A 13,087-nucleotide genomic window follows, 5' to 3' on the forward strand; every position below is an offset into this window, starting at 1 on the left:
TTGGATGGTTTGGAGAATAAAGCATCCTACCCAGCAGCAAAAATAGTTCAGGGTGCTGGGGTGATCTGTGGTCTGGAGTGGCAGAGAATACCCTGGGGTCTGAGTGGACCCCAAGCTGACAGTGACTCAGCTGGTTGGAGGAAGAGGAGGATGATCCTATAAGGCTATAAATAGCAACTGTGCATAGTGGCCCTATGAGGTCATTGCCAGCCTGCTCAGGCCCTGTTTAAAGCACTCCACAGCCTCAGAGGGATGTAGGAAACCTGGAAAGGGGCCAGGACGTCAGGGATATGACCAAACTGGAGGGGCTGAAACCAAAAAAGCCTGTGAGGAAAGATGAAAGGAATGGGGATGAATCAAGGAGAAGAGAGAGCTGAGTGATGGCACCAAGAGCCCAACAGAGAATTCCAGGGAAGGGAAGAAACTGCTTTTCTCCATCTAGGTTAAGGTGCAAGAAAGCAGGAGGCCATTAGAGTTGGGCCTTGCAAGCTGTCTAGGGCGTGAGCATGTGGGTGGGTGAAGGAGCCGGTGGAACCTCTGTCCATGAGCACGGCGCTCTCCACCTCCGCCACCCTACAGAGTCTGCTCTCCACTCACTCTGCCCTCCCACCCGGTTCTCAGACACCCCCTCCCCTTTTCCACCCTCAAAACCTGATACCCCAGTCTGGACACAGAGTTTCCCCCTTTCTTCCTTGTGGGCTGCAGGGAGGGTGCACGGCTGTGTAGGGGAAGGGGCTCCTCTGTCTGGCTCTGTCCAGGAAAGGCTCTGGGCTGGTGGGATTAGAGAGTGGAGGATGAGGGGGGATGTTCAGGGCATCTCCTGCAGACTGCTGGGATTGTGGGGGGGCAAGAGGTGTGGTGGGGACACCTGAGATTCTGAGAACTTCTAAGGGAGTGAGGTTCGAGTTTGTGTCATGGAGGAGGACCAATGGCTCAGATAGGAGTTGAGGCCTGGGGAGAAGGAAGAGACAACATCAGCATCTGAGAAGGAAGTGATTCCATTTCTGCTGGCTGGTATAGCCATGTCTCATCAATGAATGGTGGGCCTGGGGCTGTGCCCAGGATCTGGGTCCTGCCCTATTGCAAGCTGGGGGTCGGGGGGCACAAAGGCTTGGGACAAGGCTGCCTAGGGAGGCCCCAAAGCTCTCATAAGAAATAGGCGTATCTCCTCCTCTCCATGGGGCTGGGTATTAGGGAGGTCCGTCCAAGGATATTTCACTTTAAGCAAGGATAAACTGAGACCCAGAGTGGGGAAGTGACTAGTCTAATGTCACACAGCTTGTCCCAGAGCTGGCCCAGGACTCTGGCCTTCCCCCTGCCCCCAATCCCCAGCAACATGCTCCCAATGCCACGGGGAGCCTTCCCCACCTTCATTAATGCTACCAAAGCCTCTTCCTCCCCTCCATTCTCCCCTCTGGTCCTCCCCTGCCCTTCCTCTCTTACTCGGTGAATAACACGTGAAATTTACAGGATACAGCCACAGCCCAGCACTTTCACCTTCATCATCTTGTGAGCTCCTCCCCTTTGAGGTCAGCTGCTAAGCTCCTTCATGGGGAAGAGCTGTCCCATTCCCTGGGAGGGCTTGGGGGCTGGGGAGGAGGTGAGATGAGCCTCAGACTTCTCCTACTTTGGCAGAAAACCCCCGCAGCGCTCCATGTCTGTAAAAGGAGCACAGGGCAGGAGGGGGCAGGAGCCAAGGCTGCAGGGCCCTCCCCAGAGAGGGAGCCAGGCCAGGGGTGGGGGTGATGAGGGCGAGGTGGAGGAGGGCTTATGAGAATTGGGGTGGGGATGCCAGTGAGGGAGGGGACACAAGAGAGGGTCTGGGGGCAGGAGGCGGAGACAGTCGGGAGAGGGAGGCTGTGGCTCAAGGTCTCAAGCCAAGAGGATGCAGAGGGTGGCCAAAGGGAGGGGCCTGGGGAAGAGGGGGCAGTGTAGCAGGAGAGATGAGCTCCAGGAAGAGTCTTGACGCCATTCTGGCTGGGCCCCCCAACTCTGCAGCCTCCCCCTCGTGATATCAGGAAGAAACAATTGCCTCTGGGCATTCCTTCCCTTTTACAGTCACTCCCAGATCCTGGGCAGGGCAGCCTGTGGAGGGTGAGCAGCTGCTGCAGCTGAGGGGAAGGTGGTTGGGGTGGGAGCCAGTGAGAGGTTGTTGGGGGGGCTGTCAGGCAGGGAGGCCAGGATGCATCAGACAGTGAGTCCCCAGGAAGGACTGGGCTGAGAACACGTGCTGCTGCCCCCACCCCCTACTGGGGCCCAGACACTCAGGATGCCAGAAGCTGAGGGTACCCCCAGAGATGACCAGGCCTGATCCCCTCTCTCACATTGCTGTCATGACAGGGCCAGAGAGGAGCCAGGCTTTGTCCAGGTTGCACAGAAGGTCACCTTTGAGCCCCTAGGATATACACCCATATCTGAGCCTCTGCTTGACTGCCCCACCCCACCCCATGTTTGTGCCTCCTACCACCCTGACCACAAGCGAGAGCTGATGAGGGAAGCCTCGGCCCGCAGAGGTCACGCCTGCCATGTTCCACAAGGCTCACGCTGTCCCAACCCAGCTCGGGACAGAAGCACCAGGTCCTCGAGGTCCTTGGCTGGGAAGCAGCAAGAGGAGGAGGATGGGCTCTCGGGAAGGGAGCTGAGGGCGACCCTGGAGCTGGGGTGTCAGCCAGCAGAGGGAGGGACCAGCACTGTCTCACACCTGGGATCCTGGGGCAGGTGAGATTCTCCCTGACAGGGCAAGTGTCCAGTTCTCTCTCCTTTCTGAGCTCTTTGTTTTTCCCAATCCAAATGCCCTGTACTGGCCAGGCTGATATCCCCACTTCAGCTGTCCACCCATACCAGCCACTTGCCCCCACTCCGTGCCATCCATGGAATCTGGGGGGTCCTATGGCTAGCCAGGGCCCTTATCTTCCAGAAAGCCCTCTGTGAGGTTCAGAGATCTGCCTGGGCATCCATAAGCCTCCAGACATTGTGCTTAGGGGACAGCAGGAAACAGCAAATGCAGAGGTCTGGAGGCTGCGAAGAGCTTGGCAGCCTCACCCAACATAAGAGAGGCTGAAGTGAGGGGAGTGTGAAGGAGAGGTGAATAAACTGGGGTTGGCACAGCGGGCAAGGCCAATCCTGTGGGGCTTTGGAGGCCCCAGAGAGTTTGGGTCTTGCTAGTTCAGTACTTCAGAGAAAGGAGAGAAACTGGGAATGGTGAAGCAGGAGATGTTCCAAAAGGCATGAGCATTGCCCCCAAATATTTGCAGGGCAGACCTGTGAAAGGGGGGTTCTTCTTGTTCCGTTTGGCTGTCAGGTGAGAATAAGTAGCATAGCAGAGACATACCATCTGGCTTTGAATATAAGGAAATGTCTTCTAACAGCAGAGCTGGAGACATGCAAGGAACTCAGTGTCTCTTTGTGGGATGGAATCGGCTGCCTGGAGGCAGCGAGTTCCCAGGCAGTGGAAGGATTCAAGCTGGACACAACTGCTTGCTGGAGTCACAGTAGAGAAGATTTAAGCCTTAAACGAGAAATAGGAGCAAGGGACTGGTAAGCCTCGTGACCTGTGAGGTTCAATGTTACGTTTCTAAGACTCCACGAGGTCTGAGAAATCTGGGAAAGTTTCAAACAGAGAGCATGACTAACTTCCTTCTTTAATTCATTTAATAAAATTTATTGCCAGTGCCCACTGTGCAAGGCACCATACCACATACACAAATTTACAAATTGTCCGATTTTTATGACAAATGCTGAATGAAATGATCTGTCTTGGTGGATCTTCCCATTTACAATATCTAATAGCTAAAGGAAGAGGCATGAAGATAAAATAATGCGACTGTTATGTTAAAAAAAGGACCAAAATTTATACATTCATAAATGTGCCCTGAAGATGTTCACAGCAGCATTGTTTATAATAGCAAAAAAATTGGAAACAATATAAATGTTCATCAAAAAGGAACTGACCAAATAAATTATCTGAATCTATATAGTGAAATACAAATGAAGATATTAAGAATGACTCAAAACCTCACAGCAAAGAAAAGTGCAGGGCCAGATGGCTTCACTGGTGAGTTTTACCAGACATTTGAAGAAGAACTAACACCAGTCCTTCGCAAACTCTTCTAAAAATTAGAAGAGGAGGGAATACTTCCTAACTCATTCTATGAGGCCACCTAGTACCAAAACCAGACAAAGACACTACAAAGAAAATTACAGACCAATATCCCTTATGAATATTAATGTAAAAAGTCTCAACAAAATACTAGCAAACTGAATTCAGCAGCAAATTAAAAGGATTATATGCCTTGACCAAGTGGAATTTATTCCTGGAATGCAAGGATGATTCAACATATAAAAATCAATCAGTGTAATACATCACATTAACAGAAAGAAGGAAAAAAACCTACATGATCATCTAAATTAATGATAAATGAAAACAACTGCATTTATAATAGAATCAAAAATAACAAAATACTTAGCAATAAACATAATCAAGTATGCATAAGACTCTTACACTGAAAACTATAAAACATTGCTGAAATAAATTAAAGAAGACAAAAATAAATGGAAAGACTTCCCACATTTATGGACTGGAGGACAATATTGTTAAGATACCAATACTACCAAAAGTGATATACAGATTTATTTAGTACAATCTCTATTAAAATCCCACCAACATTTTTTGCAGAAATAGAAAAACCCATCCTAAAATTCATAAGGAATCTCAAGAAACCTCAAATGGCCAAAAAATCTTGAGAAAGAGCAAAGTTGGAGAACTCACCCTTTCTGATTTCAAAATTTACTACACAAGTACAGTTATGAAAATAGTGTGACACCAGCATAAAGACAGATAGATTAATGAAATAGAATAGAGAGCCCAGAAATAAATCCTCACATATATGGTTAAATAATTTTCAACAAAGGTGCCAAGACCATTCAATGGGGAAAGGACAGTCTTTTCAACAAGTGGCGCTGAGAAGACTGGATATCCACATGCAGAGATGAAGTTGGACCCTTACCTTATATCATAAACAGAAATTAACTCAAAATGGATCAAATACCTAAACATAAGAGCTAAAACTATAAAACTCATAGAAGAAAATGTAGAGAAAATCTTCATGACATTGGATTTGGCAATGATTTCTTGGATATGACATGAAAAGCACAGGCAATAAAAGAAAAAATAGATAAATTAGACTTCATCAAAATTAAAAACTTTTGTGCATCAAAGGGCACTATCAACAGAGTGGAAAGGCAAACCACAGAATGGGAGAAAATATTTGCAAATCATATATCTGATAAGGGATTAATATCCAGAATATATTAACAACTCAACAACAACAGAACAAGCAACCCAATTCAAAAATGGGCGAGGGAGGCTGGGCGCGGTGGCTCACGCCTGTAATCCTAGCATTCTGGGAGGCCGAGGCGGGCGGATTGTTCGAGCTCAGCCTGAGCAAGAGCGAGACCCCCGTCTCTACTAAAAATAGAAAGAAATTAATCGGACAGCTAAAAGTATATAGAAAAAATTAGCCGGGCATGGTGACACATGCCTGTAGTCCCAGCTACTCGGGAGGCTGAGGCAGTAGGATTGCTTGAGCCCAGGAGTTTGAGGTTGCTGTGAGCTAGGCTGACGCCACGGCACTCACTCTAGCCAGGGCAACAGAGTGAGACTCTGCCTCAAAAAAAAAAAAAAAAGTGGGCAAGGGATCTGAATAGACATTTCTCCAAAGAAGATATACAGATAACCAATAAGCACATGAAAAAATGCTCCACATTACTGATCATTAGGGAAATGGAAATCAAAACCACAATGAGGTACCACCTCAAACCCATTAGATTGGGTATTATAAAACAATCAAGCAAAAAGCAGAAAATAACAAGTGTTAGCAAGGATGTGAAGAAAATTGAACTCTTGTGTTGCCAGTAGAAATGTAAAATGGTACGGTTGCTGTGTATGACAGTATCGCAGTTCCTCAAAAATTTAGACATAGAATTACTGTATAATACAGCATTTCCACTTCTGAGTACTTCTGAAAAAAACTGAAACCAGGGATTCGAACAGATATTTCTACACTACAGTTCATAGCAGCATTATTCACAACAACCAAAAGGTGGAAACAGCTCAAATATTCATTGATGGAAAAACGGGTATACGAAGTATGGTATATATTTATACACACACAATGGAATATTATTCAGCCTTAAAATTCTGACACATGTTATAACATGGATGACCCTTGACGTTACGCTAAGTGAAGTAAGCCAGTCACAAAAGGACAAATATGGTATGATTCCACTTACGCGAGGTACCAGGCGTCAAAGTCACAGAAACAGAAAGTAGAATGATGTTTACTAGTGGCTGGGAAGAAGGGAGAGTGGGGAGTTATTTTTAATGGGGATGGAGTTTCAGTTTGGGAAGATTAGAAAGTTCTGGAGATGGATGGTGGTAATGATTACACGACAGTGTGAATTTACTCAATGCCACTGAACTGTATACTTAAAAATGGCTAAAATGGTGAATTTTATGTTATGTATATTTTGTCACAATTTTTAAAATGACTCAGCTGTCAACGTACTAAAATGGAACAATCTGTAAGATATATGTTCATTGAAAAGAGCTTGATCCAGATGGGGGGTGCCATATATACAAATGTGGATATATATGCATAAAGTATCTCGGAAAGGCAACAAAAACAACTGCAACCATCTAAAACTGGTTGTCTCTGAAGAGGGGTATGAGGTGGCACGGTGTTAAAAATGGGAAGGAGACTTTTCACTTTATGCCTTTACGTACATCTTGAATTATGTACCACGTACCCTACCCATCCAGATAAATTATTATTATTTTTAGTGTGTCCAAGTCGCAGTAGTCCCCTTGGGAGCTAAACTCTTAACCTGGCAGTGCTGCCCAGCTCAGAGCATGTTTTGGAGCGCTCCTCTTTCACCTGCCTTCCAAGCCCCAGGGTGTTGTTTTGCTGCCCTCCATGGTAGCAAATCCTCAGGGGTGGAACTGAATTTTGGCAACCATCCAAAGTGGTTCAGAGCCAAGTCTGGTAGTTGTTGGTTTTGACTAGAGAATACATAGCATCATTTATTTATTTGTTCTCTGCCTCATTTCACCAAGGAACTGAGGCCTCGGGCTGGTCCGAAGGCCAATTTCCTTATGTGGTCTGGGGACCATTCCCAGACAAGAGCCCCAGAAATACTGTCCTCAGCAGCAGCACGGAAATGGATGCACCATCTCCCACATGCATAGTGGATGACAGGGACGGTGCTGCTTAAAATGCGTTAAGGATTCATAGTCTCCCAAATCCTCCAGGAGCGCACAGTCTAGTTTGGGAGATGAGACACAAAAATAACCAGAACACAACAGCTTGCACTGCCTTGAAGGCAGGATAAGAATATCTGGCACTCCCCATCCACCTCATACGCTTGTCTCTTAGATGAAAATTAGACGCTTAATGTGAAAGGGTTCTGAAAAGACAGTGGTGACAAAACCCAAAGTTCACCTGGCACATTCACACCCCACCTGGGGCCATGGCACAGGCTCTGGGGTCAGACTGCGTCAGCTTTCTGAGCTATAAATGGACACAGTGCTAGTCCCTACCTCCTAGGGTTGCTGGAGAATTGGGGACCGTGGGTGTGGATTGCTCAGCAGATTGGCACACACTAGGCGGTCAGTATACATGAGGTATTACTATAGTTATTATATGCATTAGTCATACCGGGGCCTCTTCAAACCCCTAGGGCCTAGAGGGTAGGCATGGCAAGGCTGACCATCCCCACTTTATAGGTGAGGACTCAGAGAGGTAAAGGATTCACCTACTAGTAACTACTCCTGCTGGTGATGGCAGGGCTGGGGCAGGACCAGCCATGGGCTCCTAAGCCACAGCTCGATTTCCAGGGTTTGCATTCCAAAAGGGTCAGGCCTAAGAGGGGTCTGTGGAGTGCCAGATGGAGGTGTAGAGACACAGCCAGTGTTTGTGGAGAAGTGTGGGTGTCCTTGGGGGTCAGCGAGTGCCTTGTGCTAAAGAGGTGGCTGCGAAGGGATGGGCAAGCCCTCCATGGGGCTCCATTCCTACTGGAGGGCCTGGAGCGTTATGGGGGCTGGAAAGTGACTGGGCCTGTCACCCCCAGCCCTCCTCAACCATCTGACGCCCGCCTGTGCCTCTTCAGGTACCCGGCCCCCACCCCGGAGCTCCTCTCCTGTGCCTTGTTTCCCAGACCGATGCATTCTCCTCTATAAATACCAACTCTGGTATTTCGGGTTGGCAGCTGTTGCTGCCAGGGAGATGGCTGGGTTGACGTGTGGCTCCTGACAAAACACAAACCCCTGGTGTGTGTGGGTGTGGGTGGTGTGAGTAGGGGGATGAATCAGGGAGGGGTGGGGGGACCAAGGGGCAGCAGCCAGGGGAAGCTGGCGCAGGGGTGGGGGTGCACATAGCAGTTGGAAACTGAAAGCTCATCGGACCCTTTCTGGAAATCACCCTGCTGTTTATAAACTTGAGGCCCCGCCCTCAGGCATGGGGGGAGGAAGAGGGCTGAGCTAGTCCAGAGGGAAACTGAGGCTCAGAACTAGAAGGCAGGTGCCAGTGGACATACACGGGCAGGCAGGCTCTGGCCAGGATTGCTCTGCCTGCCAGGTGCTCTCCCACCCTCCCTGCCTGCCTAGAGACCCCCTTTGGCCTGGCTGGTCTTTGCCTGAGCCCTCCCAAACCTCTACAACTTCAAGGGAATCTTTAGAAACAAGGTGGTTTGGGGCCTTTCCTGGGAACAGGCCTTGATTGACTCTTTAGGAAAAGACCCAAAGTCTCTCCTTGGAGCAAAAGTGGGACCCTCAAACTAAATAGACACCTCTATCCTGCTCTCCCCTTAGCACCCCCAAGACAAGGCAAGCACCCAAGGGGTGAAAGGGGCCTTCCTGGGGGCTCCAAACATACTTGCTGCCCTGGCGAAGCGCCTGGCAGGCCTGTCTCCTGCTCTCCTGAGTGGATCAGCCCCTCAGAGGCCCCACACCCGCCGGCTCAGGGGCGCTCCTCCTGAGGGGGAGCCTGCCTCCCCGCCCCCACGGCCAGCCCAGCGGCCGCCCTTTCCTGGCAGGACAGCGGGATCCTGCAGCTGTCAGGGGAGGGGTGGCGGGGGCTGATGTCAGGAGGGATACAAATAGTGCCGACGGCTGGGGGCCCTGTCTCCCCTCGCATCCACTCTCCGGCCGGCCGCTCGCCTGCCGCCTCCTCCGTGCACCGGCCCAGCCTCGCCCGCGCCGCCACCATGAGCCAGGCCTACTCGTCCAGCCAGCGCGTGTCCTCCTACCGCCGCACCTTCGGCGGGGCCCCGGGCTTCCCGCTCGGCTCCCCGCTGAGTTCGCCCGTGTTCCCGCGCGCGGGCTTCGGCAGCAAGGGCTCCTCGAGCTCGGTGACGTCCCGCGTGTACCAGGTGTCGCGCACATCGGGCGGGGCTGGGGGCCTGGGGTCGCTGCGGGCCAGCCGGCTGGGGGCGACCCGCGCGCCCTCCTCCTACGGCGCGGGCGAGCTGCTGGACTTCTCGCTGGCCGACGCCGTGAACCAGGAGTTCCTGACCACGCGCACCAACGAGAAGGTGGAGCTGCAGGAGCTCAATGACCGCTTTGCCAACTACATCGAGAAGGTGCGCTTCCTGGAGCAGCAGAACGCCGCACTCGCCGCCGAGGTGAACCGGCTCAAGGGCCGCGAGCCCACGCGTGTCGCCGAGCTCTACGAGGAGGAGCTGCGCGAGCTGAGGCGCCAGGTGGAGGTGCTCACCAACCAGCGCGCCCGCGTCGACGTCGAGCGCGACAACCTGCTCGACGACCTGCAGCGGCTCAAGGCCAAGTGAGGGCCCCTTGCTCCCTTTCTGCGTGCTCCCTTTCTGCGGGAACGGCGGAGGAGGCTAGGCCTGGGGGCCGGGGTTAGGGTTCTTCTCCCGGGGTGGGAGAGGGTCATCCACCTGTGTCCTTCACGGGGAGATGGACTCCAGGTCTCTCCTGGGTGCCCCCACACTACACGGGAGGAGTTTTCTTGGGGATATAGATCATGGGGTGGAAATGGGAGAACTTGGGGGGCCCCCAGCCCTGTGGGCAGCCTCATTTAAAAGGATCTTAAGGTGCTGGAGTGATGTTGATGGGGCGAGGCAGGCGCATGGGTGGAGGAGAGGCTGGAGGAGGCCCTGAGTGTAGTGCAGTCAGAGGGAGGGGGAGGCTGATAGGCGATAGGGAAAGCTGGGCAGGCTGGGAAGGGCAGGGGGTGGCAGTCCAGGCAATAGTTCTCAGCTTAGCTGGGTTGAGGCCCTGGGTGGGGGAGGAGAGATCTTGGCCCCTAGGCCTACTGAGGCTGCGTCATTTCATAAGGTGAATGGCCAAGCTAGAGGAAAGGGGAGTGGGTGGGGGACTGCAGCCCTCAGAAAGCTTGGGAGGGCTGGATGGGAGGCTCCACCAGGCTCCCAGGATGAAAAGGGCAGTGAGTATAGAGTATTCAAGGGTCCTGCTTCTGATAGGGCAAGTGACCAGAGTTATCCTCCTGCCACGAAGATCGCAAGCATTAATTGATCAGCTATATGGGCCAGGCTGGAGCTGGGAACACAGAAGTGGATAAAATAGATAGTTTCTAATCCCAGGGAGGTCACAGTCTGGTGGGGACATAGACTTCAAGGGTGTGGCTCCAGGACAGAGACTGGGCCACGTGGTGTGCCCTCCCTGGATGGGTGGGGCCTCTGCCACTGCCTTTCTGGGCCCCTGTCTCTACCCAGCAGACAGGCCTTCCGCCTCCACCCTGGGCCCACTCCCTGGTCAGCCCCCAGCCAGTCGTCTCCACTGCCAGTTTTATCTTCTCCAACTGTCTGTCCTTCTGTCTGCCTTGGCCAGGCTGCAGGAGGAGATCCAGCTGAAAGAAGAAGCAGAGAACAATTTGGCTGCATTCCGAGCGGTGAGCCCACTTCCGTACCCCCTGCATGGCTCCTGGTCTCCCTCTGCCCCGGCTGGGTGGTTGGTGACCCTGTCCTTCTTGCTTGACCTCTCCCAGGATGTGGATGCAGCCACTCTAGCTCGAATTGACCTTGAGCGCAGAATCGAATCTCTCAACGAGGAGATCGCGTTCCTTAAGAAAGTGCACGAAGAGGTATGCCTCAGCCACTCTGCCTTGGGTCCTTGGGCCATGGGAAAGCAGCTGGAAAGTGGGGTTAAGGCGAGGCTCTGGGATTAGGGGTGTGAGGGTGCTATGTGGGCTCTGAGAAGGGACTGAAGCCCAGCCACACTCTGCAGGAGATCCGTGAGTTGCAGGCCCAGCTTCAGGAACAGCAGGTCCAGGTGGAGATGGACATGTCCAAGCCAGACCTCACTGCCGCCCTCAGGGACATTCGGGCTCAATACGAGACCATCGCGGCTAAGAACATCTCTGAAGCTGAGGAGTGGTACAAGTCGAAGGTGGGTGGCCTGGCCCAGGGACTCTGGCACCTCTGTCCCCCTCAATCCCAGTTTGGAGGTGCTGGCTGTGGCTCCATCCACGGAGAGGAGGCATCCTGCATCCTGCTTATCTTAGGGCCCCTCTCCCTGCCCTCAGGTGTCGGACCTGACCCAGGCAGCCAACAAGAACAACGATGCGCTGCGCCAGGCCAAGCAGGAGATGATGGAATACCGACACCAGATCCAGTCCTACACCTGCGAGATTGATGCCCTCAAGGGCACTGTGAGTCCCTGCCCACTAGGCCCAGCCCCTCCCTGCCTGCAGCTCACACCCTCACTCTGACCTTGGGCACATCACAGACCCTCTCTGGGCGTTCATCTCCTCAAATCTACAACAGGGGTAAAACCAGATGCCAGATGTGGGGATTCCAGTTGGGCACTAATGAGTCAGAGGGTTCCTGGGGCGTCTCCCTGTGTGGGGACAGGGAGGCTGAATAGAAATGCTTCTTTTTATCTGTTTGATTCTCTGTGTGTCTACATATAGACTTCATTTGGGCTCAGGGTTCCCTGGCTAAGAAACCTTCGACAACTCCTGGATCTGACCATCTGGAGTTGCCTCCCAGCCCCAAGGCTGTCTCTGTCTTGGGCCCCTGGTGTCCTCCTCCCAGGACATCCTGTCCTTGACCTGGGCTCCCCGTCTGCTGCAGAATGATTCCCTGATGAGGCAGATGCGGGAGCTGGAGGACCGCTTTGCCAGTGAGGCCAGCGGCTACCAGGACAACATCGCGCGCCTGGAGGAGGAGATCCGGCACCTCAAGGATGAGATGGCCCGCCACCTGCGCGAGTACCAGGACCTGCTCAATGTGAAGATGGCCCTGGATGTGGAGATTGCCACCTACCGGAAGCTGCTGGAGGGCGAGGAGAGCCGGTGAGGGGCAAGGCAGGGGTTGCGGTGCTGGGGGCCCATTTCTGCCCCCCAGGGGCTCAGGTTCGCCTCAACAAGACCTGGAAACAATTTTATACAAGAGGCCGCCACTCTGCTAATTGCAGAGAATTAACCAAGGCCACCTGAGTAAAAAGCAATTTAATTAACAGCATTTATAAAAAGAGAAATATAAAGTATTCCCTTATTCACCTTCAGAATTAAGAACCAGCAGCATAAAACCATATTCAGCAACCACTAATAAAATATTACTGCCAGTCAAGGGAGAGATGAAAGCAGAATGGGGAATGATGAAGGAAAGGGAGGGAGGAGATGGAGACAAATGAGACAGAAGGCGAGAGAAAGCGTTGCACATGGACAGGCCCAAAGAGGGGGAGAGACGCACACATGGACGAGGCAAGCACAAGCACACATGCTCAGAGGGGAACACACAGACAACGTGCTCGTAGCAACCCACCTATAGACACAGAAAACAACTGGAAGGGCACATGATCCTTCTGGGGTGATAGAAATGTTCTATATCTTGATTTGGATTGATAGTTACATGGATGTAGACGCTGATCAAAACTCATTGAATTGGCCAGGCGCGGTGGCTCACGCCTGTAATCCTAGCACTCTGGGAGGCTGAGGCAGGTGGATTGCTCAAAGTCAGGAGTTCAAGACCAGCCTGAGCAAGAGTGAGACCCTGTCTCTACTAAAAAATAGAAAGAAATGATCTGGACAACTAAAAATATATATAT

At 51.9% G+C, this 13,087-nt stretch overlaps 1 protein-coding gene across 1 annotated transcript in view; it reads left to right on the forward strand.

Moving 5' to 3' along the window:
- The first annotated feature begins 9,084 nt into the window (after positions 1-9,084).
- Positions 9,085-13,087, forward strand: part of DES (desmin) — a 7,487-nt gene continuing 3,484 nt past the window's right edge. The window contains exons 1-6 of the mRNA XM_012642543.1: positions 9,085-9,839; positions 10,868-10,928; positions 11,025-11,120; positions 11,264-11,425; positions 11,562-11,687; positions 12,112-12,332. Of these exons, the coding sequence (XP_012497997.1) occupies positions 9,136-9,839; positions 10,868-10,928; positions 11,025-11,120; positions 11,264-11,425; positions 11,562-11,687; positions 12,112-12,332 (1,370 nt within the window). The 5' untranslated portion in view covers positions 9,085-9,135. The remainder of the gene's footprint in view (positions 9,840-10,867; positions 10,929-11,024; positions 11,121-11,263; positions 11,426-11,561; positions 11,688-12,111; positions 12,333-13,087) is intronic.

The sequence above is a fragment of the Propithecus coquereli genome, unplaced genomic scaffold (genome assembly GCF_000956105.1).
Source record: "Propithecus coquereli isolate 6110/MARCELLA unplaced genomic scaffold, Pcoq_1.0 Scaffold18, whole genome shotgun sequence".
NCBI lineage: Eukaryota > Metazoa > Chordata > Mammalia > Primates > Indriidae > Propithecus > Propithecus coquereli.